The sequence below is a fragment of the Oncorhynchus kisutch genome, linkage group LG25, assembly GCF_002021735.2.
Source record: "Oncorhynchus kisutch isolate 150728-3 linkage group LG25, Okis_V2, whole genome shotgun sequence".
Classification (NCBI taxonomy): domain Eukaryota; kingdom Metazoa; phylum Chordata; class Actinopteri; order Salmoniformes; family Salmonidae; genus Oncorhynchus; species Oncorhynchus kisutch.
Genome location: NC_034198.2, coordinates 17,124,108 through 17,150,423, shown reverse-complemented (window position 1 = coordinate 17,150,423; position 26,316 = coordinate 17,124,108). Strand labels below are relative to the sequence as shown.

The following is a 26,316-nucleotide window of genomic DNA, read 5'->3' as shown; positions in this document are numbered from 1 at the left end:
CCTCTTTGCTTGACATCATGGGGGAATCAAAAGAAATCAGCCAAGACATCAGAAAAAAATTGTAGACCTCCACAAGTCTGGTTCATCCTTGGGAGCAATTTCCAAACTCCTGAAGTTACCACGTTCATCTGTACAAACAATATTACGCAAGTATAAACACCATGGGACACACAGCCGTCATACCGCTCAGGAAGGAGATGAGGTCTGTCTCCTAGAGATGAACATACTTTGGTGCGAATAAACAGCAAAGGACCTTGTGAAGATGCTGGAGGAAACAGGTACAAAAGTATCTATATCCACAGTAAAACGAGTCCTATATCAACATAACCTGAAAGGCCGCTCAGCAAGGAAGAAGCCACTGCTTCAAAACTGCCATAAAAAGGCCAGACTAGGGTTTGCAACTGCACATGGGGACAAAGATTGTACTTTTTGGAGAAATATCCTCTTTTCTGATAAAACAAAAATAGAACCGTTTGGCCATAATGACCATCGTTATGTTTGGAGGAAAAAGGGGGAGGCTTACAAGCCGAAGAACACCATCCCAACCGTGAAGCATCGGGGTGGCAGCATCATGCTGTGGGGGTGCTTTGCTGCAGGAGGGACTGGTGCACTTCACAAAATAGATGGCATAATGAGGAGGTAAATTATGTGGATATATTGAAGCAACATCTCAAGACATCAGTCAGGAAGTTAAAGCTTGGTCGTAAATGTGTCTTCCAAATGGACAATGACCTCAAGCATACTTCCAAAGTAGGACATACAAGTCAAGGTTTTGGAGTGGCCATCACTAAGCCCTGAACTCAATACTATAGAAATTTGTGAGCAGAAATGAAAAAGCGTGTGCCAGCAAGGAGGCCTACAAACCTGACTCAGTTACACCAGCTCTGTCAGGAGAAATGGGCCAAAATTTCTATTGAGGGAAGCTTGTGGAAGGCTACCTGAAATGTTTGACCCAAGTTAAACAATTTTAAAGGCAACGCTACCAAATACTAATTGAGAGTCTGTAAACTTCTGACCCACTGGGAATGGGATGAAAGAAATAAAAGCTGAAATAAATCAGTCTCTGCAATTATTCTGACATTTCACATTCTTAAAATAAAGTGGTGATCCTAACTGGCCTAAGACTGAGATTTTTTTTCTAGGATTTAATGTCAGGAATTGTGAAAAACGGAGTTTAAATGTATTTGGCTACGGTGTATGTAAACTTCCGACTTCAACTGTACATACATACATTCATATTGCAAGAATACGCGATGATACACTTACAGTGGAGTGACATGAGGAAGCAACTTTAGCTGTATGAAGCTCAGGCTGTAAACCATTAGATTACGGTGTGCATTCTGGACTCTGGTATCCGTGTGGCCTGTGTTATGGGCGGAGCGAAGGCAGCTGGGATATATAACAGGCCGTGTTTCTAAGAATAGGACTGGACTTTCTCTCTCTCGGTCTGTTAACCTGACAGACCTCGACATACCTGGCCTGAGCAGGTAGGACAACAACACCTGAGCACAGGTACAAGAGAAACACTTTTAGAGAAACAGTGGAAGGTTTATTCAATACTTGAGAAAGGCTGGATTTAATTGAATGGGATTAAATGAACTTCAGATTCCTGTTTGTGTAAAGGTTTAACAGGTCTGTGATCATGTGTAGTCTGTTTGTTTCTTGTGTGATTGAAAGGAGGGGTCCTCACTCCACGTCAGTGCTCTGCATGGTCCTGATTGTATGAAAACGAGTTCAGATAAGATGAGATGCAGATAGCTCAGGGCTGAACTCAGTCGAACCTGTGTGTTTGCTCTCAGGAACAAGAGAGGAACGAGAGGAGCACGGTGAAACCCACCACTGAGACTGAAGATCACACCTCCACAGGAATGGTAAGAGGTCACTACACAAGGTATTAGTAGATATAGAAATCAAAGCCATATGTTTAAAAGGAGCCTCTGGTCCAATAACGTATTCCTTCCTGATAATTCCCTGCCTTTTCCAGGATGTGGGAATGTTGGAGATCCCAGCTGAGCTGTCGGCCAGACTACGCAGCGCAGCAGGTGAGTGTGAGCAGCGCTGGGATTGGTGGAGATGGGTTGAGGGCATCTGGTATTGGCAACAACAACAAAAATGATGTCGATAATAATGCTCATATTTTGATGTGTAAACACAGCAGTGGCAGGTAACGGGTGGGCTGTTGCTGGATTGGACCCAGGACTGCCATTGTTCTCTGGGGTCTTTTCTCTGTGTGTGACTGTAGTTATGTGTCCTTGCACCAGGGCGGCAGCATGGCTCTGGGGTAACAGAGGTGGCGCCTCCACAGGTGAAAGCAGGACACGCCCTCACCCTGCCCCTCGATATAGACAGCTACCCCTTCTCACGATACGCCAACACTACGCTGAAGGATGGCTGGTGTCAGCCGCAGGGCTACTCCCTCCAGCGACCTCTGACCTATCTGGAGCCTGAAGACGCTTGCATCGCTCTGGAGATCTACAAACTGGTCAGTTCCCCACACACACACACACACACACAAACGCACACACAATATCTCATCTCTTTAACCCTTCTGTCTCTCTCTCCAGATCCTGCGCTTTGCAGGGGACAGTGATCTGAGTGGCTGGCAGGAGCAGATGTTGGGGAACTACATTGTGGAGCAGGGCCTTACCAGACCCCCCCTGAGAGATGAGATCCTAGCCCAGATAGCTTACACCACCTGGGGCAGGGAGTCAGAGGAGGGGTCCCTACGGGGCTGGTTGTTACTAGCCTGCTGCCTCAGTGCCTTCACCCCTTCCCCAGCCCTTGACAAATCCTTGCTCAAGTACGTAGCTTAGTGGGCAAAATCAGTTTTGTGTACCACCCAGCAATCACATTAGCAAATTGTGTAGGAATTGAGATTATTATAGTTTTAGCTACCATAAAAATATGTCCTCTCTTTGTCGACCATATTTGGTTAGTTGGTTGTGTCTGACATGTGCAGATATGTAAGTCTGTGTTTCTCTGTCTCACTTGTGGACAGGTATGTGTCTGACAAGGGTCCAGGTGAATATCGTTCTCTGTGCCAGCACAAACTCCTCACCTCCCACCACCTACCCTCCCCCACATCCCGCCTCCACCCCCCCTCCCAGCTTGAGTGGACAGCCAATCAGAGGAGAGGAAAGATGGTTCTGGACGTACACACCTTCAACGGTGAGAGAAAGAGGTGTATAAGTCATCTCCGTGTCATGCTTGTCACGTTGCCTTTCTGACGTTGTGGTTCCATTTGCTCGGTGTTATCATGATATTTCACCTGGCCGGAGTGGTTGCTGTTTGCAGCACCAGGGATGTCCGTTTTATTCCCTCGCTTTCTCTCTCTTCCAGAGGAGAAGATTACAGCTGAGGTAGAGTCCTGGACCACAGGAGAGCAGCTGGCCTCGTGGCTGCTCCACTTCAGAGGGTTAGGTGAGGCTCCTCGGGGCTGGTCTGTGTCTCTGCTGGCTGATGAGGGCTGGTCTGACCTGCCTGGATGTGACTTTGTCATGGACCTGTTGGCTGGAGGAGAGACTGATACTACACTGGGGACCGCACACACACCCACTGACTACCTGTTCAACAACGAGGGAAACCGGTGAGGCCGGCGGGCACACACACAGATGCACGTACACATTGTACACACACACACACTGTACACACACACACACACAGGACCCCAACTTCACCCTCCCTCTCTCTCGCCATTAGGATGATAACAGATCTAGATGGGTTCATCCCCCCGGCCCCCTCCATGCAGGCCCCTGGTCTCCCCCAGCAGGAGGCTCACTGGGACGGCGGAGACTACCAGCCGTCAGAGGGTTCTCGTGGTCGTCAGATGGATGCTTATCTGGATGACCTCTTTGACCCAGTGCTGGACCAGGGACCAGGGGTCAGCACCATTCAATGTTATATCTAATAGGATGTGCTCTGTAACTGTGTATTTACCTGTGATTATCTGTTACTGATTGGATTGTGTCTTCTGTTCCTTTGTCTTGGTTACAAGGCAAGGCTGGGGATTAGGTAACTACAGTTTTGTGGATCGTATTACTGTATGTGACGTGTAGATTGCATAACAAAACGTTCTGTTGTGTGTGTGTGTTTAGGATAGGGAGCGTATGGCCATTTTGAACAGAAGGATGAGAGGAGGAGGAGGGATGTATGGAGCAGGTACTGTATCTCTCGCTTGCTCTGTCTCCCTCATCTCTCCGTTTCTCTCGTTATGGGTTTTCATTTTAATGTTAAATACAATACCTGTGTTGCAGGTGTCCCAATGACAATGCCAGGTTATTCTATGGGTGAGTGAGGGGAACAATGTAATAATACACACATTCTAATTTAAATATTTTTCCTCAACTATGGTCAAGTCATTTATTTTTCTCTATCGTGCACTATTTCCCCACTTTTCTTCCTACAATTCCAAAATGTCCCATATTTATTTGGTCTCCCAGGAATGCCGATGAACCCTGCCATGCAAGGCTACGGGGCTCAGATGATGCCAAGTATGATGCCATCTGCCCCCATGCCTATGATGCCAACCATGATGATGCCCCAGCCAGCTGCACCAGCCGTGGACTCCCAGCAGATGGCAGCACAGCAGCAGGCTTTCATCAACCAACAGGCCTTGCTCATGGTAAGGACTGGGAGACACTGGAGGAAAACTGGGAACCCACATGCCAGGGAAAACAAACCCACCGTAACCCTTTCCTTGTTCAACAGTTCTTATGATATTGTCGCTTCTGTTCTAACATGACCACCTAGTGACTGCCCATCCTCTCTCTCTCTCTCTCTTCTCTCTCTCTTCTCTCTATTCTCTCTCTCTTCTCTCTCTTCTCTCTCTTCTCTCTCCTCTCACTCTCCCCTTCTAGGCCCAGCAGATGACAATGCAAGCCATGACCATGTCCCAGCAGCAGGCTCAGGAGCAGCAGCAGAGACAGCAGCAGCAGAGACAGCAGCAGCAAAGACAGCAGCAGCAAAGACAGGAGCAGAGACAGGAGCAGAGACAGGAGCAGAGACGCCAGGCTAACCGAACCGCCACACCCCCCCGCGCCCCATCACCCCCACCCCCACTCCACACAAATCCCCCCACCCCACCACCGCTACGCACACCCAGCCAGATGAAAACACAGCCACAGCACCATATACCTGAGGTGTGAGGGAGGGAGGGAGGGGTGTGACAGTATTGTTTATTTGCTGCTCTGCTTGATTAGTGTCCTTTATGTACTTAGCCAAAAATGTGTCATTTAATTACAAAAGAAACCCATTAAACAACATTAACTTGCAAACAGACTCAAATGTGTATTTGTCACATGCTTTGTAAACAACAGGTGTAGACTAACAGTGAAACACTAACTTACCTGTATCATGTTTTATGTGTACATCTGATTTTCCAGCCGGAGAGGGATGTGGACTTTGCCAGTCCAGACCAGCGTGAGTCTTTCAAGGTGAAGAGAGAGTTTTTCCAGAAGATTGGTGAGTAGAGCTGAATAAACCTTCCAGATACCTAATCAGCATCTGAGAAGCTGATGTTGAGAGTCTTGTCTTGTTTAAGACCCATCTGCCTGTGCTGTCATTCACTCTGTCAGGTTCTCAGCCCAAGCCAGCAGCCAAACCGTTAAAGCCTCGCCCTGCTCCCAGCAGCCCCCCCAAACAGACCAGGCCCCGCACCCCCTCTCCACCCCCAGCCCCCAGGACTTTGCAACCTCCCCCCTCTCCTCCTGCCAGAGACCCATACCCCCCCAGCCCCCCTGCCTCCCCGCCCCCGCCCACCACCAGCATCCGTGACATCATCAAACAATACCAGAACCGCCCCGCCAGTGACCCCAGACCCTTCGAGCCCGTCAGGTCAGTGGGACAGTGGATCCATCTAATTTCTCTCTATTGGGTCTTGTACCATCTATGTGCCACATACCATCAACTTTCTCTATGTACCATATACCATCAACTTCCTCTATGTACCATATACCATCAACTTTCTATATGTACCACATACCATCAACTTTCTCTATGTACCACATACCATCAACTTCCTCTAGGTACCATATACCATCAACTTCATATATGTACCATATACCATCAACTTCCTCTATGTACCACATACCATCAACTTCTTATATGTACCATATACCATCAACTTCCTATATGTACCACATACCATCAACTTCCTATATGTACCACATACCATCAACTTCCTCTATACCACATACCATCAACTTCCTATATGTACCACATACCATCAACTTCCTCTAGGTACCATATACCATCAACTTCCTCTATGTACCACATACCATCAACTTCCTCTAGGTACCATATACCATCAACTTCCTGTGTCTTGCTCCTCTCCAGGGTTCCAGCCCGGTCGTTTGTAAAGAAGAATGATCCTAAAGAGGAGGCCTTGGCGATCCTCATGAATAAAGGACCTGTACAACAGCAGGTTAGAGTTTGGCTGGGGTTAACAAAGGGCCAGGAACGCAAACTAAAAATATTGATTTGGCGGACTAGGAATATTGTACGCAGAAGAACAGTCTTGGCAATCACTTACTGATGGGTTCATTTATAACTAAAGGCTCTAGTCCTACACTTCTTTCGCTTCCTCTCTCCTCTCATCCCTTCCAGAGAAAGTGGGCCCCTCCTCCCCCCATCCAGAGGGAGCCCCCCCGTCAGAGACAGCCTGGCAATCCAGCGTGGCAATCCTCTCCTCCCTCCACCAGAGGGCCTCGCTCAATCTCCAACAGCATGAAGCAGAAACAGCGCTCCCTGGCCGACCTCTTTGGCACGCAGGGTCGTTCCAAGAACCTTCCGCCTGCTCCACCCAAGTCCACCCCTCCTTATCCCCCAGCCATCTTTGAAAGCTTGCCAGACCCTCCCGCCAAGGCTGCCCCCACACTCAGTAAGTCCAGCTACCTGAAATGCAGGTGGAAATATACAGTAAAGGTACACATGTCTGTGTACACACTGCCTGTCCAGCCGTAGCCTCAGATACACGTTCATAACTCATACACTACAGTCATACCTCCACAGAGAAGTAAAGTAACTCGTTGTTGTTTGTTTGTCCTCCATAGATCTGTCTGGGGAGGAGAGTGTTCGCTCCCAGCTCCACAGGTTCTCTGCCAGCGTCTACTTCTCCAACTCTGCCATGCCTGGCAAACTGTTCCTACGCAAGGAGGTGAGCTGGAGCGGCAGGTCGAAGAGAACGTTGGAATCGTCTGTATTGTTCTACACGTGTTGTGTGTTTAGCATTATAAGTCAGTCCTTATAATTCCCTCTGTGTTCAGGTGTTTTACCCCAGAGAGGGGTTCAACCACCCCTACATCCTCAACCTCCTTTGTGAGCAGGTCAGTACTGGTTATTTCCCCGTGGCCATTTTTCTTCACTGGCTTACACATGTCACACCATCTATTACTCTAAATCCTTTCAGATCATGAGAGACACGTACTCTGACACCTGTGTGAGGATCACCAGAGAGGACCGGAGAAAAATGAAAGACCTACTAGGTGAGTTTATTTGTCTTTTTTTTTTCTTACCAGGTGAGTCAGTTGGCGAGTCCAGGTAAAAAAAATGAGTGTTCCAGTCCTCCATCCCGCTCTTTCCTCATGTTCTTCCCACCCCTCCCCTCTCTCCCCAGCCAGTTTCCACGTGGGCACCAGTATCAGCTCGCTTCAGGACGACACTATGAAGAAGAGGATAGTGATGGCTGCCAGGGACAACTGGGAAAACTACTTCACACGACTCTTTCCTGTCAAAGTGAGTTAGCTTTCTCTCTCTCTCTCTCTGACAGACAGCAAGGCTGACAGACAGACACACGCTCATCTCCCCTGTGTGTGTGAGGTAGGGTGGTACCAGCGGAGACACCCAGCTGTTGGGCGTGTCTCATCGTGGGATTCGACTGATGAAGGTGGCCAGAGCATCAGGCATAAACCCCAAACACCTGCGCCTGCTACGGAGCTACAGGTGTGCCTATTCTTCATCCACAACACCGGAATTAGAGGACCTTTAGCCTTTTTGAATTATTGAGTGGGAATATACATCTAGTGTGTGTGTGTGTGTGTGTGTGCATGTCCGTATATGTTCTCCCGGTGTGTGTACCGTGCGGTGTCTTTCTCTGTGTAGCTATGCAGAGCTGCTGTCGGTGGAACTGCGGTCTGCCGACATCGTGGAATTCAGTCTAAAGGGAGAGCAGCTACAGCTGCAGAGCAACAGGGCTCCACAGATCACTGCCATGGTCAGCCTGTTCCACCAAGAACTCATCAATGTAACCACCCGCCTCTTCATCTTATATCGTACAAATGATTGTACACATGTGTTTTCTGGTACACTAAATCTTACTGTGTAGATAGTATCTTTGTTGTGTGTAACATCCTGTCAAACCTTCTCAGGGCTCAGATCATGTGATTGCCTTGAAGAGCTTTGTGACCGACGACAAGAGCCTGCTCAGCTTCCGCAAGGGTGACGTCATCAAACTGCTGCCCATTGACGGCCTCCAGCCAGGTGAGGTCATCACACTGACTTTTGACCTCTCCTTCTCTTTGTCTCTGTCTCTCTTTCCCCGCTCTCTCTCTCGCTCTGTGTGTGTGTGTGTGTGTTTATGTGTGACAGTCCTAATCCTGCTCTCTCCTTATTTCTCAGGTTGGTGTTTTGGTTCCATCGGGGGGCGCTCCGGCCTCTTCTCCATCGACGTCACTCAGCCGTCTGCCCCTCCTGACTACCACCACGTCCACCTTGACCGCCTCGACGAGAGGAGGAAGAGCATGAGAGCCCTCAAGCCGCCCGCTGCCACTAGACCCCCAGCTCCCAGGTCCACTCCCCACACTGGCTCAGCACAGCCCAGCCGAGGGAGCTCCATGCTGGGGTCAGCTCGTTCCATCCAAGTATCTGTCCAGGGCAGTGAGATGAGTGACGCCCAGACGTTCCGGATGACAGCGTTTGCCATGAAATACTTCAGAGACACTGCCACCAGGTGAGAGGGGTAACAAGGTTATATGATGTATGCAATCCTATATTTTCCTTAGTGTAATAACTCTTCCATAACGACATATACTTACCTCTCTTTCTCCTTATGTACTTTCTCTCGGACTCTCTCTTCCTTGCTCCATCTCGCGCCCTCTTTCATAATCCCCCCTCCTTTGTCTTTCTCCCTTTGTCTCTCTATAACAGAATGGAGGGTAAAGGTCTGCTTAATGGAGGTATAAACTTCTCAGAGGTGCTTCAGTACACAGAGGTTCCTATTCAGGAATCCCTCATCCTGTACAATGATCCTGAGCTCAATGGCCTGGCTGTCCAGGCCTTCCTGAGTGAGTCCAAACACACACACACACACACACACACGCACACCAGTGGAGGCTGCTGAGAGGAGGACGGCTCATAATAATGTCTGGAACGGAGCGAATGGAACGGTATCAAACACATGGAAACCATCTGTTTGATGTACTTGATCCCATTCCACTTATCCTCCCCGATTAAGGTGCCATCAACCTCCTGTGACGCACACTATTGAGGTGTGCATTGTACCTCTTTCATCTCAATATTCCCCTTTCCCACTTCTCTTTCGCTCTCTGAAGGTGTGATGCAGTTCATGGGAGACCAGCCTCTTGGGAGGCACACGTCTGAGGGAGACTGTGTCAGCCATATCTTGATGGTGAGCCTCTCCCGTTGCACACCCACAGCTCACACGCAAACACCGTCGCTCACCTTACACTCTCAATGAGGATACCAGCTGCTTGAATGGAAACATGGAGTCATTTCTGTCCCATTGTGTTTGTGTGTTCAGTTAGGGAAGGAGAAAGAGTTTCTGAGAGATGAGATTTACTGCCAGGTGATCAAACAGATCACAAACAACACACACAAGTGAGTAGCTGGCAGATTGTGTACGAACCTTTACCTGCGAGTAGTGTACAGAGGGTCAATTCCTAACTTGTGTGCGCATGCGTTATACAGAGAGAGATGTACCCGGGGTTGGCGTCTGTTGAACCTGGTAGCAGGGTTCTTCCCATGCTCTGGCACTCTGAACCCCTACATCACATGTCATCTACAAAACATCAGCCAAGACACCACACACCTCTACCAAGGTACGCACACGCGCACTCTGAACACCTACTGTCACACGCCACCTACGAGACATCAGCCAAGACCAACACACCCCTACTAAGGTACAGCCCTGCACCCCTCACACATTGGCGATGCCCCAGAGGAGATCCCTTCAAACATGTGTCTGTGTCTGTTAACCCAGAGCTTTTCTGTATCTAATGCAATGATGTATGTGTCTATCCTCTATCTCAGAGCTGTCTCAAAACTGTAAGGAGAGCATGTTCGGGACTCTGATCCACGGTGGTCGCAGACACGTCCCCTCTCACGCAGAGATGGAAGCCATACTGGTAAGGCAGGGATTCCACATAAGTGTGGAAATCGTGTTATTATGTAAGATAAGCGGTACAACTGTCGCTGTGTGTCTGTTCTCTGCAGGCCGGCAGACAATCTCGTCGGTTCCCCATCAAGCTGCCAGGCGGAGTGGAGTTCATCTGTAAGATACGCAGCTTCAGCGTAAGTCAAGTCTCCTTCCCTTTACTTCTCTCCTCTTCCCCCCATCCCTTTAATTACCATTATGATAAAGATTGACTCTGTGTGCCCAGGTGGCTCTAGAGGTGGTGGAAGAGCTGTGTACAGAGATGGGCATCCAGGACCCGTCAGAAGTCAAGGAGTTTTCTATCCATGCCATTCGGGACAAGGGTAGGTGGACATACAGACATGCTCTATCTATTAACCCAAATGACTCCCCAAAACACTTTACCTACAATGCACAAAAAGTTTATATTAATTGTGTGACAGCAAAACTAAGGAAATCCTAGTTTTCTATGGCTCTCATCTCTTTTCATCCCTTCCTTATCACTACCTCTCTTCTTCCTCTCCTACATCAGATGGGATGGTGCGGCCTCTCCACTCAGATGAGTACCTGTTTGACTTCCTATTGGACGACGGCTCCATCGTCCTGTCCTTCCACCGCGTCATATGGACACACCGACTTCACTTCGACAACGACCTCTACCTGGAGTTCCACTTCCAACAGGTACCATAGTAATGACCCCTAGAGTTCTGTTATAACCACTGAAACCACTTTGCATTACGTCAGGCCCTGGTGACAGCCCTTCTGTCCCTGTAATGAATGAACCTCATCTGGCCCTCTCTGTCTGTTGCGTGCAGGTCCTGGGTGACTACCTGGATGGCAAACTGATCCTGCCAGGCAGTGGTGCCGCTGTCGTCCAGCAGACGGCAGAGCTGGCTGTCCTGCAGCACCTGGCACAGGGCCTCACTCAAGAGCCTTCTGTGTGAGTACTACCCTTAACCCCTATACCCTAACCCCTAGCCTTTAGCCCCCGCACTCTGCAGCACCTGCCCCAGTGTCTCACTCAGCAGCTCTCACTGTGAGCCACACTGTTGTTTTCAGACCGGACATAAGCGATTATTCTCTCTGTCCTATGTTAAGTGTGATATAGTTTCTGATAGTTGTCTCTCTCTTTTGTCGCCGTCAGGCTAGAACTGAAGGGGTACCTCCCCCAACAGGAAGGGGGCAGCACCAACCTGGAGCAGATCCACACCATCTCCCTCAGAGAGATAACCGCCATGCGCTCCCTCAGCCCCCGCGACGCCAAGGCACGCTTCCTCGGTGAGGCACGCACACAATTAAATTTTTTGCCTTGCTTGCTGGGAAGAATTTTGTGATAAATGTGTTTGTAGCTAGATAATGCATTATAGATACAGTATCTATACTGCTGTATGAATAGAATTGTATTGATTGATTTGCTCTCTTTACCCTCAGAGAGCCTGAGCTCCCTGCCTCTGTTCGGTTCTAATATCTTCCTGGCTCAGAAAGTCAGCCATCGCAGCTGCCCCTCGCCCTGCCTGGTGGCTGTCAACCAAGAAGGAGTGCTGTTCTGCCATCCCAATATGCAGGTACCGCATTTACACCCAACAACACCATTTATGTAGGGAGAGACACCCCAAACATAGGAAATGCAGGCACCGTGTTTCCCAAAATATGGGTGAAATGATCGATCTCGACTGACTATATGGATCTATTGACTTTTATAGATGTCTGCTATTGTTAATTCTTTATTATAATTTTCCTGTGTTGTTCAGGAGCGGGCATTCATGATCCCATTGGTGGAAGTGCAGTCACTGCGCTCAGTTAAACCCAAGAAAGACAAGAAGGTGCCTGGAGTGGAGATCAACTACGGCAACCCAGGACTAAAAACCATCACCATCCACCTCAAACAGGTGAAGTACAATACACAGCAGTGAACGACGGGGCCACCAACCCCCGGTTTTGTGTAGAACTAGAACAATTTGCTGAACACACCACAACCTTTCCAGGAACAAAGGTTGGTGACCACTGGTGGAAGGGTTTGTTCTTTAGTGTCTGTAAAGTGTATGGTTACACAGTGAAAAGGATATGGTCACGAAGGGCAATACACATTACACACACATGCTACCTGGGAGATAAGATTTCAAGAAGACACTTAAACCGTGCTTGGCTACTCTGTGGCATCATGCCCATAAGATTTGTCCTGTTTCAAAAAATAAAATACAAAATACAAAATATATTGTTTCTCTGTAATACTAGTAATGGTTTTTATTGAGTTGGCTTTAGCTAGCCTAAATAGGTTCCCAACTTCATAACTAGCTACCAAGAAGCCATTTCAGGCTATCAATCAAATGAGAGTATCTAGCTTTGTCTAATTATCTTAGCAAGCAATTACTAGATGGACTGAATAAGACAATCCTTTCAATATTTTACGCAGATTTTAGCAGAGAAGCATATCAGTCAGGTGGATACAGACAGCTCAAGAGGAATGCTAAGATGAGCAGAAAAATAAACTGATTTTTCACATAGACTTAAGCATAATGATTATGGCTCTAGATTCTCTAGATTCAGGTGTTTGAAAAATGCTAATTTATCCAATTTACAGACAGGGGGCCTAGCCCCCCTCCGGACCACCCCCTAGCCACCCTCACACACTTTGTGCCCCCTCAGATTCTGAGGTGCATGACGCCCCTGGCTACGCTTGATACCTTTAGCCAAAGCAACTTCCTCAATAGTCAACTGATGGAAATGGAAATATTCTATTAAAATTGTATTCAAATGAAGTGAATTGTTCAAAGGCATGACAACACTACAGTACAGTACATTTATTTAGTATAGTACAGATCATTTAGTACAGTACAGATCATTTAGTACAGTACCTTCCTTGATAAAGTGTGGATTCCATGAATGTGTGTGTGCTCTGCCCTACAGGCCAAGAAGCTGTGCCACATCATTGCTGTCATCATGGAGGAGCTGGTGAGACCACCCATCAATAGCTCTGTCTCCAGCCGCAACCCCTAGACACACACACACACCCGCACGCACACACACACACCTGCAGTTGGATAGGAAATGAGTTCTACAACTGTCAATCATTGATTCATATACGCAATGAAAGCGAATCACTTTCCATATCTACCATTCCTTCTCCTGTGTCAGTGATACTCCAGTTGGTGATTGATTGATGAAAATGGTTGAGAAATGAATTCTATCCACTACAGGTTTCATTTTCTCAATTTCCCAACAAACACGCACTCAGAGAGGGAGCCTATTGATAAGCGGACCTGCACTGATAAATATCAAAACAAATCAATGCCTAAAACATTTCATTATTTAAAAAAACATCACAGCCTTTGAATACCAATGAATGTCCAAATTTGAATATTGCTTTGTACGTGTTAGGTTTCCGTGCAATATATCTTTATATAACCGATTTATCAATGTGTTTCTTTGTAGTAAATATTTTTGTAATTTAAATCAAATTATTTTGTAGATGGATGAAACTGTTCTTGTTTACTTTGTGTATAACTATTAAAAAGTATTGCTGAATAAGGCATTGTTTCAATTATATGTGGTTGGTTTATTACGAATGGAAAAACTGTCATAAAGAGGTACTGGTTTCCAGCTGTGTTTAATATGATAGGCCTACAAAACCACTGAGTTGCCTTGTGGTTTGATTGTATGCCTTGAGATTGGAAAGTTGGGAGTTTGTTCGTCAGCTGTCATACCAAACACTGTAAAAGATGGACCCGGTGCACTTCTGCTTGGCACTCAGAATTAAGGAGATAGATTGGAGTTAAGGCCCTACAATAGACTAGCTTCCTGTCCAGGGGGTGTACTTGTACATCAAGCTCATAGGAGCAGGGCTACTTACTTAACTTTGCAAGGCTACTTACTTAACTTTAGAAAACCACAAACTGTCCTTTCTCGTTCTGACTTGACTGATACAGCTGAGGAGTCCAACAAGATATTTGTAAGAATGGTGAGGACTGCAGAGAAACCATTACAAAACATGCATTGCCCTAATTTCAAGTTACGAAACCTATAGTTTCCTTGTCAGTTGGTTACCTAGTGTTGCAGTTACTCTGCCTTGTACTGTGATCATCCAGCCCTGCCTTGAACTTTATGTTCTGAGACTTGTGATTGTTAGTCTTCTGAGTGTGTAGCCAATACAAGGCTGTAAACGTAATTTTGATCATTTAATTATATTGTATTCTATTCAGCCATCAGCCTGGATGAGTTGATTGAGGCCCTGGATGAGTTGATTGAGGCCCTGGATGAGTTGATTGAGGCCCTGGATGAGTTGATTGAGGGCATACATATTTGTTAGATGTGCCGTTTGTATTCCGTCCTCACTCTTTAAAAAAAAAAGAAGCTCATTAGTGTTTTTCTAGCAGATGTTTCTTTCACGTTAGGAAGTTTTACTTTGTACACAATAGTTAGGCTTGACTTTTCCACATGTTGTTGTGTTACAGACAGAATTAAAAATGGATTAAATGCACATTTTGTGTCACTGGCCTACACCCAATACCCCATAACTGGCCTACACCCAATACCCAATAACTGGCCTACACCCAATACCCCATAACTGGCCTACACCCAATACCCCATAACTGGCCTACACCCAATACCCCATAACTGGCCTACACCCAATACCCAATAACTGGCCTACACCCAATACCCCATAACTGGCCTACACCCAATACCCCATAACTGGCCTACACCCAATACCCCATAACTGGCCTACACCCAATACCCCATAACTGGCCTACACCCAATACCCCATAACTGGCCTACACCCAATACCCCATAACTGGCCTACACCCAATACCCCATAACTGGCCTACACCCAATACCCCATAATGTCAAAGTGGAATTATATATATTTTTTTTTTAAAGTGTACAAATTTATAGAAATGAGAAACGTCTTGAGTCCTTTTATGTCAAGCCTAAATAAGTTCAGGAGTAAAAATGTGTTTTAGTCAAATATGTCGCATGGACTCACTCGGTGTGCAATAACAGTGTTTAACATGATTTCGGAATTACTTATCTCAGTACCCCACACAAATCATTATCTGTAAGGTCTCTCAGTCAAGCGGAGAATTTCAAACACAGATTCAACCACGTGTTCCTGAATGGCCAAGTCATTTTTTACTTCAATCTACCTGAAAATTTATGGCAAGATCTGAAAATGTTTGTCGAGCAATGATCAACAACCAATATGACAGAGCTTGAAGAATTTTGAAAAGAATAATGGGCAAATGTTGCACAATCCAGGTGTGGAAAGCTCTTAGAGACTTACCCAGAACGAATCACAGCTGTTATTGCTGCCAAAGGTGTGCCTACAAAGTATTGACTCGGGTGTAGAATACTTATGTAAATTAGACATTTCTGTATTGCATTTTCAATAAATTTGCTGAAAAAAAAACATGTCACTTTGTCGTTATAGGGTATTGTATAAAAATCATAATCCTTTATGACTTCTGGCTGTAATAGAATGTGGAATAAGTCAAGGGGTATGAATACTTTCTGAAGGCTCTGTACATAAATCTGGATTTATTGTTTTAAGGCTTTTCATCTGTCAACCCACTACCCAGTATTACTCACCTGTAAAAAAAATAGATTACATACAGAGAGATAGTGGAGGGTAGGTGTCGTATTGATCAAATTAAGAGCTATGAGCACGGCGACGCAATCAAGGTAGAGGAAGCTGGAAGCAGAAGAGGAACTTGAATCGGATGGTGGTGGAAATGAAGATGAATGGACTTTTTGTCCGAAAGATGGGAAAGGAAATGTCTTGTGTTGATAATACCCCTTCGTATCTGGTAGGAGTACATTTTCTGGGAATGTTGGGGCCCGACTTGTTGAATCCGTTGGAAATATTCAACACGGTGGAGAAAGGTTTGGATAAAGTGACGTTGATGAAGATCACGAGGAGTGGACTTATTTGAATTGCTTTATGTTTCTGCAGCTCAGAAAAAGAGTACGGTGGGTCTCACTCGATTTGAAGATTATGCCGTGCCGTGCTTTGAGCTACGGAGAAGGTCACCTGTCAAGGGAGTCGTTTCTGGAGTCTCAGAAGAACTTGACATGGATATACTGAAGAATACTCCTGGAGTGGCTGATGCTTGTAGGATGAATGGTTTTGTTGACGGCAGGAAAGAGAACAGTTTGTCTGTACCTTTTGCTGTTTGATATGGTGTCCCTCCTGACCCGAGTGCAGATGGGATATGTGTACTATCCAGTCCTTTGCAGTGTCAGCGCTGACATGTAGTACGTGTCTGCAGAAGAAAGAAGCCAAGATGCGATGTGGGACGTGTAGGAAAGATCACTTTGAAGGAGATCCCGACTGTGGCGCACAAAATAATGGCCAAGAAGCAAAGGGTTGTAACTGTGGTGGAGAACATGAGGTGACATTCTTGGAATGCCCGAGTAGGGTATAAGAGAATGAGGTTGCTAAAATCAGGGCAGTGGTGAGTCTCCAATGCAGAGGCTGTCAACAGGATAGAAAGAATGAGTATCTTTGAAAGTCCAGTGAATCACCAGTGGACCCAGCAATTGTTCATGTGAAGAAAGTGGACTCTTGTCTTTTATAGCGATGGTGGTAAATGGCACTGCACACGCGGAAAATAAATCAAGAAAGATACACATGACATCATTGTTTCTGCGGCTGAAATATTTCTGGGATTAAAAGATTTCACATCGGAAGAGCTACATGGAGTACTGTATCATGCGGTCCCACCCTCTCAAGGCCTAAAGCCTGAGCATGGCAGTTGGGTTCTCGAATGACTGAAGGAATGGGCTATTTATTTTTTGTTCGTTTGTGTAGATTAATGTTCTTTTTCCCTCCCCGTAATGGAATTAATCTTTGGAGAAATGCTTACCCTCGTCCAGTTGGTGGCGGCAACTCGCCACTAAAGGATGTGGTCCGCCATAAGGCCTCAATGAAGAAGTAGCTATCCTATTTCAAAATAGAACGGTTGACTTGGGCCATCGCCCCACACACGCAAATCAAAAGAGCAGGACTCCACCTATGGTAAGCCCTCCAGGAATCCCAACCTATCACAACCGTGCTTCATCGCCTCCAACCAAAAACGCCACTCCCTCATCTGCTTTGAATATTCGCTTAGAGTTGTTGACTTGAACCGCCTGTATTCAGTGGATATGCTATGTTACTCGCCTCATGACATGAATATGCATAAGCATCTTGAAATAACTCCAATAAAGGTTTTTTTCTCAAAGTTCACGTGTTCTACTTATGTCAGTGCGCTCATAACAACTTAAGCATTGTGAAACTGCTATCCAATCAAATAAACCTCATGTAGCAAATAAGCCATACACAATTTTGTTGACCAAATGTGACACTCTCGTTGACCTTGCTTGGTGGGCGAAACAACGAAAAAACGCCACCAGCTGGAGGGAGAAAGATTTTCTGCCGAGTTGGTTCTCTTGCTTCCTCTCTGTACACTTGATATTTGAGAGACGATTTAGCTTTAAACGGGGTGACGAGATACAGACCGTGTTGCAACCTGTACGTGAGTATGATAGATATGCGGATATATGGTACATTAATAGTGCTTAGTGTGCATGTTATCGCAGGCTGTTCTTGACATCGCGAAGAAGACGAACCTAGACGTTGGGTTGCAGGTATGGAAACGTCAGCTAGCTAAGTTAGCGCGTACTATTCGCGAGCTAGCAATGAGTGAGAAACAGTGCTTAGGTAAGGCGACATTGACACTTGTTTTGTCACAATGTTGATTGTGCGAAGTTTAGCTTAGTGCATTGCATGCTTTTCCATTGCAGAAAATATGAGCTCGCCACGATAGATTCCCAGTTAGCTAGTAAGCTAACTTGCTAGCATGTGAAACGAGACTCGCGATATGCACACAAGAAAGTCACTATAATAACACCGCGTGGGATTTGGCTCCTCGTATCTCTCCTGTAGATCAGACAGTCTAATAGTACAGGTAAATTAATCCAAGGATAAGCATACGCAGAAAGTGATGACATTTAAATATGTTGTACGTCGTCCAGCCAGGTGGATTTAGCGATAGACGGGCGTCGGACAAGTTTAGTTCTGTTTCTGACATAGGATGTTGTGACTGGACTATATTAGTTCCAATGAAATGTTTATATGTACTTTAGCTTGCCCCAGTTGCTTTCTGGGGTGTGGTTCCTGTACTACCTGTTAAGAGTGAAAGTTTCACTCTTGTATGTCTCTCTCCCTCTATATGTATGTCTGTCTGTTTCCCTGTCTGTCCTCTCTAGCTCTCTGTCTCTGGGTGGCTGGCTGGCTGGCTCTCTTTTTCTCTCTCTGCTGGTAACTTTAGGCACAATGTTGTGTAGTGTGAGCCAATAGAGCCTGCTGACTCAGTTGTTTTTGTATAAAAGAGGATGAAATATGCTTATAGTGGTGGCGCGTTGTCAGTAGCTTTAGGGCTTCGGACTAACAATGTTTTCAACAGCACTATTGTATTCACCGCATGTGGCCCACTAACCTACTGACCAACAGCCAATGTATAATATCACTGCAGACTGAATGCCATATGTCATGCCAACGGCATAATTATTTACCCTTCCTTTTATTTATCTCTTCCCTACCAAGATCTACCCAGCCATTCGTGTAATGAGGACGATTTCCTCAACACAACTTTGACTGAGCATCTAGCTACAGCTCCCAGTGTGCCCTGCTGTGAGTCCCAGTGGGCGTGCGTGGTCCTCCCCTCAGACTGGCAGAGCAGGCTGGCATAGCGGCACCGGCAGGGGGCCAGTGGGTGACGTTTTCCTCCAGCCCAAGTTGTGGTTGGAAGGGGCATCGAGAAAGAGTGTCGAGAAGACAAAGAGGGGTATCAAGACGACATCGAGAGTATCGAGGAGAGATCGAGAGGGTGAAGTCTCTGCCTAGCCTCGTCAGGTGTGTGTGAGGCTCGGAGCATGGTGAGAGCCTGCGCTGGTTGCCATGGAGCTACAGGATAAGAAGCAGGTGAGTTGCCTAGCGCCAAATGACGTCAGCTGGCTCCCTGGAGTGGTGCTAAACGGAGAGGCTCCTTGGGACGTGTGTGTGTGTGTCTCTGTGTGTGTGTGTGTCTCTGTGTGTGTGTGTGTCTCTCTGTGTGTGTGTGTGTGTCTCTCTCTGTGTGTGTGCTGACGGATCCCAGCAAATTGCCTTCTAGCTGCTCCTGAGGGCTCCTCCTAGGTTTTTGATGTTGGTCAATAAATGTGGGCTATTCAAGACACACATTGAAACGGATGTTTTTGGTCAGGTGTTACAAAAAACTACTGTCAAGTCATTGTCATGAGCTGGTACTTTAAAAGACCTGAGCTGAATGTTTATAAGTTGACAATGGTCAGAAACCACACCATCCACTTATTTTCACCTTTTTCCATTCTCACCCTCCTCCCTCTCTATTTCCGGCGTGTGCTATCAGTTATTGTCAGGGTCAGTAATGCTCGTTAAACATACAAGTCTAGGAGGAGAGGCATTTCACAGTGAGCGACTGGGTCAACAGCAGCCAGGCGTAGGATAGGGTAGGGATTGGAAAACTGCCAGCCAGTGCTCTGATTCAACAGGTTCAAAGAAGAACACCTCTCCACTTTTATCTCTCTGGTCCCACATACAGTATGTGCTGTGGATTATGTAATTATTAGCTCTTAACAGTCCAGCCAGAAACAAAGCCTACTTTTCTTGACTGCTCAAGGAGAGGAGACACCCATGGATGTTCTAGAGACTGTCGGAGTTAGATTAGAATCTTCAGTGTTTTTACTGTTTTCCTTTAGGCCTATGCCTTTTGACAGTATGCTGAAATGAATGGGACATTGGTGATGTCATGTATTGTAGTTTGAAATGGGGTGGTGGTGTGTATGAAAAGGATCTTCTGAGCGGGGAGTGACCAATGGGTGGGTTTTCCTGTGGTTCATACTCTTATTTTACATCCATGGACTTATCAGCATTAAATATAACTGTTACATTTGAGAAACAGTTGCTACACTAGTTCTTCTCTCATGGAATTTGAAAGGGCTTAATATTCCTATCAAGCGTTCCAGCTGGCTTGATATTCTAGTAAGAAACCAAAAGGACACACACAGAATAGTGAACCATTTTTACAAACTGGCTGCTTTTAACAGCCCCTAACAAAACTAAAGGTGTAATCATAATGATACAGAAGTAACTCAATCACCATTCTTGGTAAAGGCGAAGACCAAGAAGGGAGAATCACTTTCCTTAAATGTATCTTGAATGGAAAGAAAATAGCCTTTATTAATGTGTACTCTCCAAATTCATATGCTCCTATGTTTTTTGATTGTCTGAACAGCATCTTGTTAGAATTAACTGAATTCCATCTGGGTATTGGGAAATAAATAAATGTCATTCTGGACTAATCTAATAAGGCCAAGTACTATACACAGGCAATCAAAGCTCTCCATTATACTTTCTGATTACAACCTCATTAATGCCTGGCGAGCTTATAACCTAAAGCAAAAGAGTACACTTTACATTCAAATAGGCACAAAACATTATCCCGAATCAGTTTCTAATGATCTAATGTGACATATGAGCCTATCAAATCATACTTATTTTTCACATGTGCCATATACAACAGCTGAGTATAAGCCTGTATCATCTGCATATAAATGGACCAGAGAGCTTCCTACTGCTTGAGCTATGTTGTTGATGTAAATTGAGAATTGCGTGGGACCTAGGGTCGGGCCTTGGGGTACTCCCTTGGTGACAGGCAATGGCTGAGACAGCAGATGTTCTGACTTTATACACTGCACTCTTTGAGAGAGGTAATTAGAAAACCAGACCAAAGACCCCTGAGAGACACCAATACTCCTTAGCCGGCCCACAAGAATGGAATGGTCTACCGCATCAAAAGCTTTGGCCAAGTCAATAAAAATAGCAGCACAACATCGCTTAGAACCAAGGGCCATGGTGGCATCATTTAGGACCTTTTAAGGTTACAGTTACACATCCATAACCTGAGCGGGAACCAGATTACATACCAGAGAGAATACTATAGATGTCAAGAAAGCCAGTCAGTTGATTCTTGACATGTTTTTCCAACACTTTTGATTAACATGGCAAAATAGAAATGGGCCTATAACAGTTTGGATCAGCCTGATCTCCCCTTTCAATAAAGGATGCACAGTGGCTGCCTTCCAAGCACTGGAAACCTCCCAAGAGAGGAGAGACAGGTTAAAAAGGTCAGAGATAGGCTTGGCGATGATAGGGGCAGCAACCTTAAATAAGGGTCTACAAAAAAAGGGTCCCCCCTTTTTGGGGGTAAAGTTTAAGGAGCTCCTTTATCACCTCGAACTCGGTGACCACCTGCAGGGAGTAACTTTGTAGCAGGGAAGTGGTAAAAAGAGGGAGGAGCATCAGGGCTAGTTGCATTAGAAGGGCTGGGAGATGAGGAAATGTTGGATGGGCAAGGAGGCATGGCTGAGTCAAATAAGAATCCTGACTTAATGAAGTGGTGATTTTAAAGAGCTCAGCCATGTGCTCCTTGTCAGTAGCCACCACATAATCAACATTAAGGGACACGGGCAGCTGTGAGGAGGAGGGTTTATTCTCCCGGTCTTTATTGCCACGGCAAATACATTTTTTGTTTGTTTTCTGGCTATTGGAATAAAATAGTGCGATTTCAAAATGTACACTGAACAAAAATATAAACGCAACATGTAAAGTGCTGTTCCATACGCACAAAACGCTTATTTCTCTCATTTTGTGCAAAAATTTGTTTACATCCCTGTTTGTGAGCATTTCTCCTTTGACAATATAATCCATCCACCTGACAGGTGTGGCATATCAAGAAGCTAATTAAACAGCATGATCATTACACAGGTGCAATTAAGGGCCACTCTAAAATGTGCAGTTTTGTGACACACAAATGCCACAGATGTCTCAAGTTTTGAGGGAGCATGCCATTTGCATGTTGACTGCAGGAATGTCTACCAGAGCTGTTGTCAGAGAATTTAATGTTAATTTCTCTAACTTATAAAAAGCACCTCCAATGTCGTTTTAGAGAATTTGTCAGTGGCGTCATGTGGGCGAGTGGTTTGCTGATGTCCACCTTGTGAACCGAGTTCCACATGGTGGGGTTATGGTATGGGAAGGCATAAGCAACGAACACAATTGCATTTTATCGATGGCAATTTGAATGCACCGAAATACTGTGACGAGATCCAGAGGCCCATTTTTTTTTTAAAGGTATCTGTGACCAACAGATGCATATCTGTATTCCCAGTCGTGTGAAATCAATAGATTAGGGCCTAATGAATTGATTTCAATTGCCTGATTTCCCCATATTTATTTTTTTATTTTAAATGTTACCTTTATTTTACTAGGCAAGTCAGTTAAGAACAAATTCTTATTTTCAATGACGGCCTAGGAACAGTGGCTTAACTGCCTGTTCGGGGGTAGAACAGCAGATTTGTACCTTGTCGGCTCAGGGATTTGAACTTGCAACCTTCCGGTCCTGGCTCTAACCAGTAGGCTACCCTGCCGCCCCATATGAACTGTAACTAAGTAAAAACATTCAAACTGTAGCGGTTTGCTTTTTATATTTTTGTTCGGTACATATGGCAAGGTAATCGAGCCCTATAAAATGAACAAACTTGCAAAGCGGAAAAGATGTAGGACTAGCCGTACTAAACTTTAAATTGTATTTCTTGGAACTAGCGTTTCATCCCATCTTTAATTGGTTTAGGCATGGTTCTTCTGCCCCCTGGCTGAGTACAGAGAGAGATATAGTGTCTCCTATATAACCCTGGAAGAGGTGGTATTCACTGATATATTCCTTAAACAATGTATACTATGCTTTGGTCCTATTATTGTTCTCACAATTTCTATACGTTCGTCAAAAGTGCTAGGGTGCCAATATATTTGGCCACAACTGTATGTTCTATGTACTCTGACTGTGTTTGACTCTAGTGTTTCTGTTGGTGTATTCACTGTTCTACTCTCTTCACCTCTCTGGACCAGAACCAAGGTTCACTGACGTCTCTCTGTCTGTCTCGTTTCTCTCCCTCCATCCCTCCACTGCTGCAGTGTTGAATTATGTGCTGTGTTGGCTGGAAGGGAACAAAGCACAACCCTGGATGGGCCAGTTTCTCTCTCTCCTCTCTCTCTTTTGCATCTCCTTTTTCCTCTTGCTGCCCGTGCACTCTTTTTATGTCTTCTGTTCTTTCAAGCTTTCATCTGCCTCCCCTCTCTCTCTCTATTCATCTGTCTTTTCCTCTGGACCTGGGGCCAGGGTTCAGTGAGGCCAGTTTCTCTCGCCCTCCCCTTCTCTCTGTCTCTCTCTCTCTCTCTCTCTCTCTCTCTCTGTCTCCTCACTCACTCACTCACTCACTCACTCACTCACTCACTCACTCACTCACTCACTCACTCAGACCCGGCTTGGTCACTATCCTGTATCAGCAGTATCATGGAGCCAGCCACTGCACAGAAAGAGGGACGTTCAGCCAGAACAGTCCAGCCGGCACTCTGTGTTGGGATGGGCTAGGGCTGGGCAAGACAGAGAAGAGAGCCAGATGAGACAGGCTAGGGAGGCATTAGGATGCTGAAGCAGTGTCACCCAGGCTCTAACGTCAGACTGACTAGTCCCCAGGGTGCCCTTTCTCTCCGGTCATCAGACACTCTCCTTCCCTGCAGGTCTTTTCTGTCCTCTCCTCTCACACGCTCTCCACACCTGGATACAATATTACTCTTTTTAGTCGATCAATGACAGGTTCACATAGCAGACAACAGTAAGAGAAAGTGAGAAAGAAAAGGAACAACTGTATCATGGTCCTGGAGCTGAGAACTTGGTTCCGGAAGAGGGGGACAGTAAGTAAGAAGTCCGAATGGGGATGAAAGGTCCGTAGAGCTGATGGGTGGGGAAGAGAAATGAGGGGAAAAGTGTCTGTGTTTGGTTAATCCAGGTCAATTTGCTGGCGGTCGTGTTGTTGTCGGTGTTCTGCTTAAAACAGGGTTATGCGCAGGGTGCGTTTGTGTGTTTATCCATGTCTGGAGGATTTTCTGCAGGCTTCCTTTACTCTGGAAAATTGTGAGTTATTTATAGCTGTGTGGGATGTAGAGCTTAAAACCAGCGCTGAGATGAAGTTGTGTGTGTGAAGTGTGGGAAAAGATTGGGTTCCCACTGACATGTTAGATATGGTTGTTTCTCTGCAGTTTGCGTCACTTCCGTTGTGCAAAGATGAATAATGAACCGTACATCACATCGTCTCTGCTGTATTACGCTCATTAAAATCATAAAGCCATACAATCCTATTGGCTGCAGTGAGTTTAGCTCCTTGGTGATAGTCGAATTCAGGTTTAACAAACAAGAATGAGTTTAGCTTATTAGAACCATATAACAGAAGCGCAGAACCTCGGGGCAACAAATGTGAACTTAGGATAATGGTTGATTATGCACATCTGTTTATATTGATTGTTGTGGTTGTGCGTGTCTGTACGCCTGTGCGTAAGACCAAGGCAATGCAGCTAGTAGGGTACTGCTGTGTCAGCTGTCATGGGCCGCCTGGCTATATGGAGAAGGTGCTTTGTGTCTCCAGTGTCCATGAATCTGTGGCCTTTTGAAATGTTTCAGTCTTTGTTGACTGTAATGTGATTTCAAAGTAGGTATTTTTTTTTTTGTCTGTGTGTGCGCGTCTGTTCCTGTGGGTTTTCAGGAGGAGGGGGTGGGGACCCTTGGCTTGTCCACTGGTCAGGCTCTGGGGACACTGAGGGACCAGCTCACCACCCTGCTTGACCAGCACCAGACCACAGGCCGTGGGAAACAACCGACTGCACGGGTAGGTACCACCTCACACACACACACACACACAGACAGATGCATGCGCAACACACACACACACGTTTGTTTTTCTGTCCTTGAGGGGATCAAACAATTGATTCCCATTCAAAATCATATTTTCCTTAACCACAACCCCCTAAACCTAACCCTAATTGTAAACCTAACCCCTGAAACTGAAGTAGCCTTTTTCCTTGTGGGGACCGGCGAAATGTCCCCACTTGTCCGAATTTTCCTTGTTTTATTATCCTTGTGAGGACTTCTGTATAGGATAGTATAACCAAAAACAGACACACGCGTATTGAGATGTGTCAAACACGTGTTTTGTTTGTTGATGTTGTTATAGGAGCAGTGGGTGAAGAGCTTCCTTCACCATGGCAACCGACACTCCTGTTTCCATTGGCCAGGAGCTGCCCTTACACTGCTGGTGGTGTTGGGACTTCTCTGTTGTTACGGCGACCAGCCACACGGCAGGTGTGTAACTGTGTGCTTGTGTGAATTAGGGCTCTGACAGTCATAGAATTTTGGATGATAGTTATTGGCCATCCAAATGGCTGCGGTCACCGTAGTAACACTTTACCTGACACCCAGTGTCATAACACGGTCATAACCATGTCGTAATGTCCTAACAGCTGACATAACTTGTCATAACACTGTCATGACCCAGATACGGTGCATTCGGAAAGTATTCAGACCTTGACTTTTTCCACATTTTGTTACGTTACAGCCTTATTCTAAAATGGATTAAGTTGTTTTTTTCCCCCCATCAATCTACAAACAATAACACATCATGACAAAGCAAGAAATTGTTTTGGGAAATCTTATGTAAAACGTAAGCAATCAGACCCTTTACTCAGTACTTTGTTGAAGCACCTTTTGCAGCGATTACAGCCTTGGGTCTTCTTGGGTATGACGCTAGAAACTTGGCACACCTGTATTTGCAGAGTTTCTCCCATTCTTTTCTTCAGATCCTCTCAAGCTGTGTCAGGTTGGATGGGGAGAGTTGCTGCACAGCTATTTTCAGGTCTCTCCAGAGATGTTAAATGGGGTTCAAGTCTGGGCTCTGGCTGTTCCACTCAAGGACATTCAGGGACTTCTCCCGAAGCCACTCCTGTGTTGTCTTGGCTGTGTGCTTAGGGTCGTTGTCATGTTGGAAGGTGAACCTTCGCCCCAGTC

At 45.8% G+C, this 26,316-nt stretch overlaps 2 protein-coding genes across 6 annotated transcripts in view; both read left to right on the top strand.

The window, feature by feature from the left end:
- Positions 1–13,910, top strand: part of LOC109869995 (unconventional myosin-XV) — a 31,186-nt gene extending 17,276 nt beyond the window's left edge. The window contains exons 23-58 of the mRNA XM_031804584.1: positions 1,800–1,871; positions 1,985–2,042; positions 2,262–2,482; positions 2,565–2,800; positions 2,999–3,168; positions 3,340–3,586; positions 3,700–3,880; positions 4,095–4,158; positions 4,254–4,286; positions 4,440–4,621; positions 4,857–5,138; positions 5,382–5,460; positions 5,574–5,832; positions 6,334–6,421; positions 6,604–6,877; positions 7,050–7,153; positions 7,263–7,322; positions 7,406–7,481; positions 7,613–7,731; positions 7,820–7,938; positions 8,098–8,239; positions 8,364–8,475; positions 8,614–8,944; positions 9,142–9,278; positions 9,546–9,622; positions 9,755–9,831; positions 9,922–10,052; positions 10,264–10,358; positions 10,447–10,524; positions 10,614–10,710; positions 10,899–11,047; positions 11,182–11,306; positions 11,511–11,644; positions 11,798–11,931; positions 12,118–12,255; positions 13,274–13,910. Of these exons, the coding sequence (XP_031660444.1) occupies positions 1,800–1,871; positions 1,985–2,042; positions 2,262–2,482; positions 2,565–2,800; positions 2,999–3,168; positions 3,340–3,586; positions 3,700–3,880; positions 4,095–4,158; positions 4,254–4,286; positions 4,440–4,621; positions 4,857–5,138; positions 5,382–5,460; positions 5,574–5,832; positions 6,334–6,421; positions 6,604–6,877; positions 7,050–7,153; positions 7,263–7,322; positions 7,406–7,481; positions 7,613–7,731; positions 7,820–7,938; positions 8,098–8,239; positions 8,364–8,475; positions 8,614–8,944; positions 9,142–9,278; positions 9,546–9,622; positions 9,755–9,831; positions 9,922–10,052; positions 10,264–10,358; positions 10,447–10,524; positions 10,614–10,710; positions 10,899–11,047; positions 11,182–11,306; positions 11,511–11,644; positions 11,798–11,931; positions 12,118–12,255; positions 13,274–13,363 (4,971 nt within the window). The 3' untranslated portion in view covers positions 13,364–13,910. The remainder of the gene's footprint in view (positions 1–1,799; positions 1,872–1,984; positions 2,043–2,261; positions 2,483–2,564; positions 2,801–2,998; positions 3,169–3,339; positions 3,587–3,699; positions 3,881–4,094; positions 4,159–4,253; positions 4,287–4,439; positions 4,622–4,856; positions 5,139–5,381; positions 5,461–5,573; positions 5,833–6,333; positions 6,422–6,603; positions 6,878–7,049; positions 7,154–7,262; positions 7,323–7,405; positions 7,482–7,612; positions 7,732–7,819; positions 7,939–8,097; positions 8,240–8,363; positions 8,476–8,613; positions 8,945–9,141; positions 9,279–9,545; positions 9,623–9,754; positions 9,832–9,921; positions 10,053–10,263; positions 10,359–10,446; positions 10,525–10,613; positions 10,711–10,898; positions 11,048–11,181; positions 11,307–11,510; positions 11,645–11,797; positions 11,932–12,117; positions 12,256–13,273) is intronic.
- A 3,713-nt stretch (positions 13,911–17,623) lies between these two features.
- The window catches only part of LOC109870480 (transmembrane protein 94-like), a 30,132-nt gene continuing 21,439 nt past the window's right edge, over positions 17,624–26,316 (top strand). For 2 of the 5 annotated variants that reach the window (XM_031804788.1, XM_020461000.2), the window contains exons 1-4: positions 17,625–17,873; positions 18,948–19,325; positions 25,019–25,141; positions 25,487–25,614. In XM_031804788.1, coding sequence (XP_031660648.1) covers positions 19,302–19,325; positions 25,019–25,141; positions 25,487–25,614 — 275 coding nt within the window. In that variant the 5' untranslated portion in view covers positions 17,625–17,873; positions 18,948–19,301. Of the gene's footprint in view, positions 17,990–18,947; positions 19,326–25,018; positions 25,142–25,486; positions 25,615–26,316 lie in introns of all 5 variants that reach the window. The other 3 variants (XM_020460999.2, XM_020460998.2, XM_031804787.1) reach the window with 3 other exon arrangements.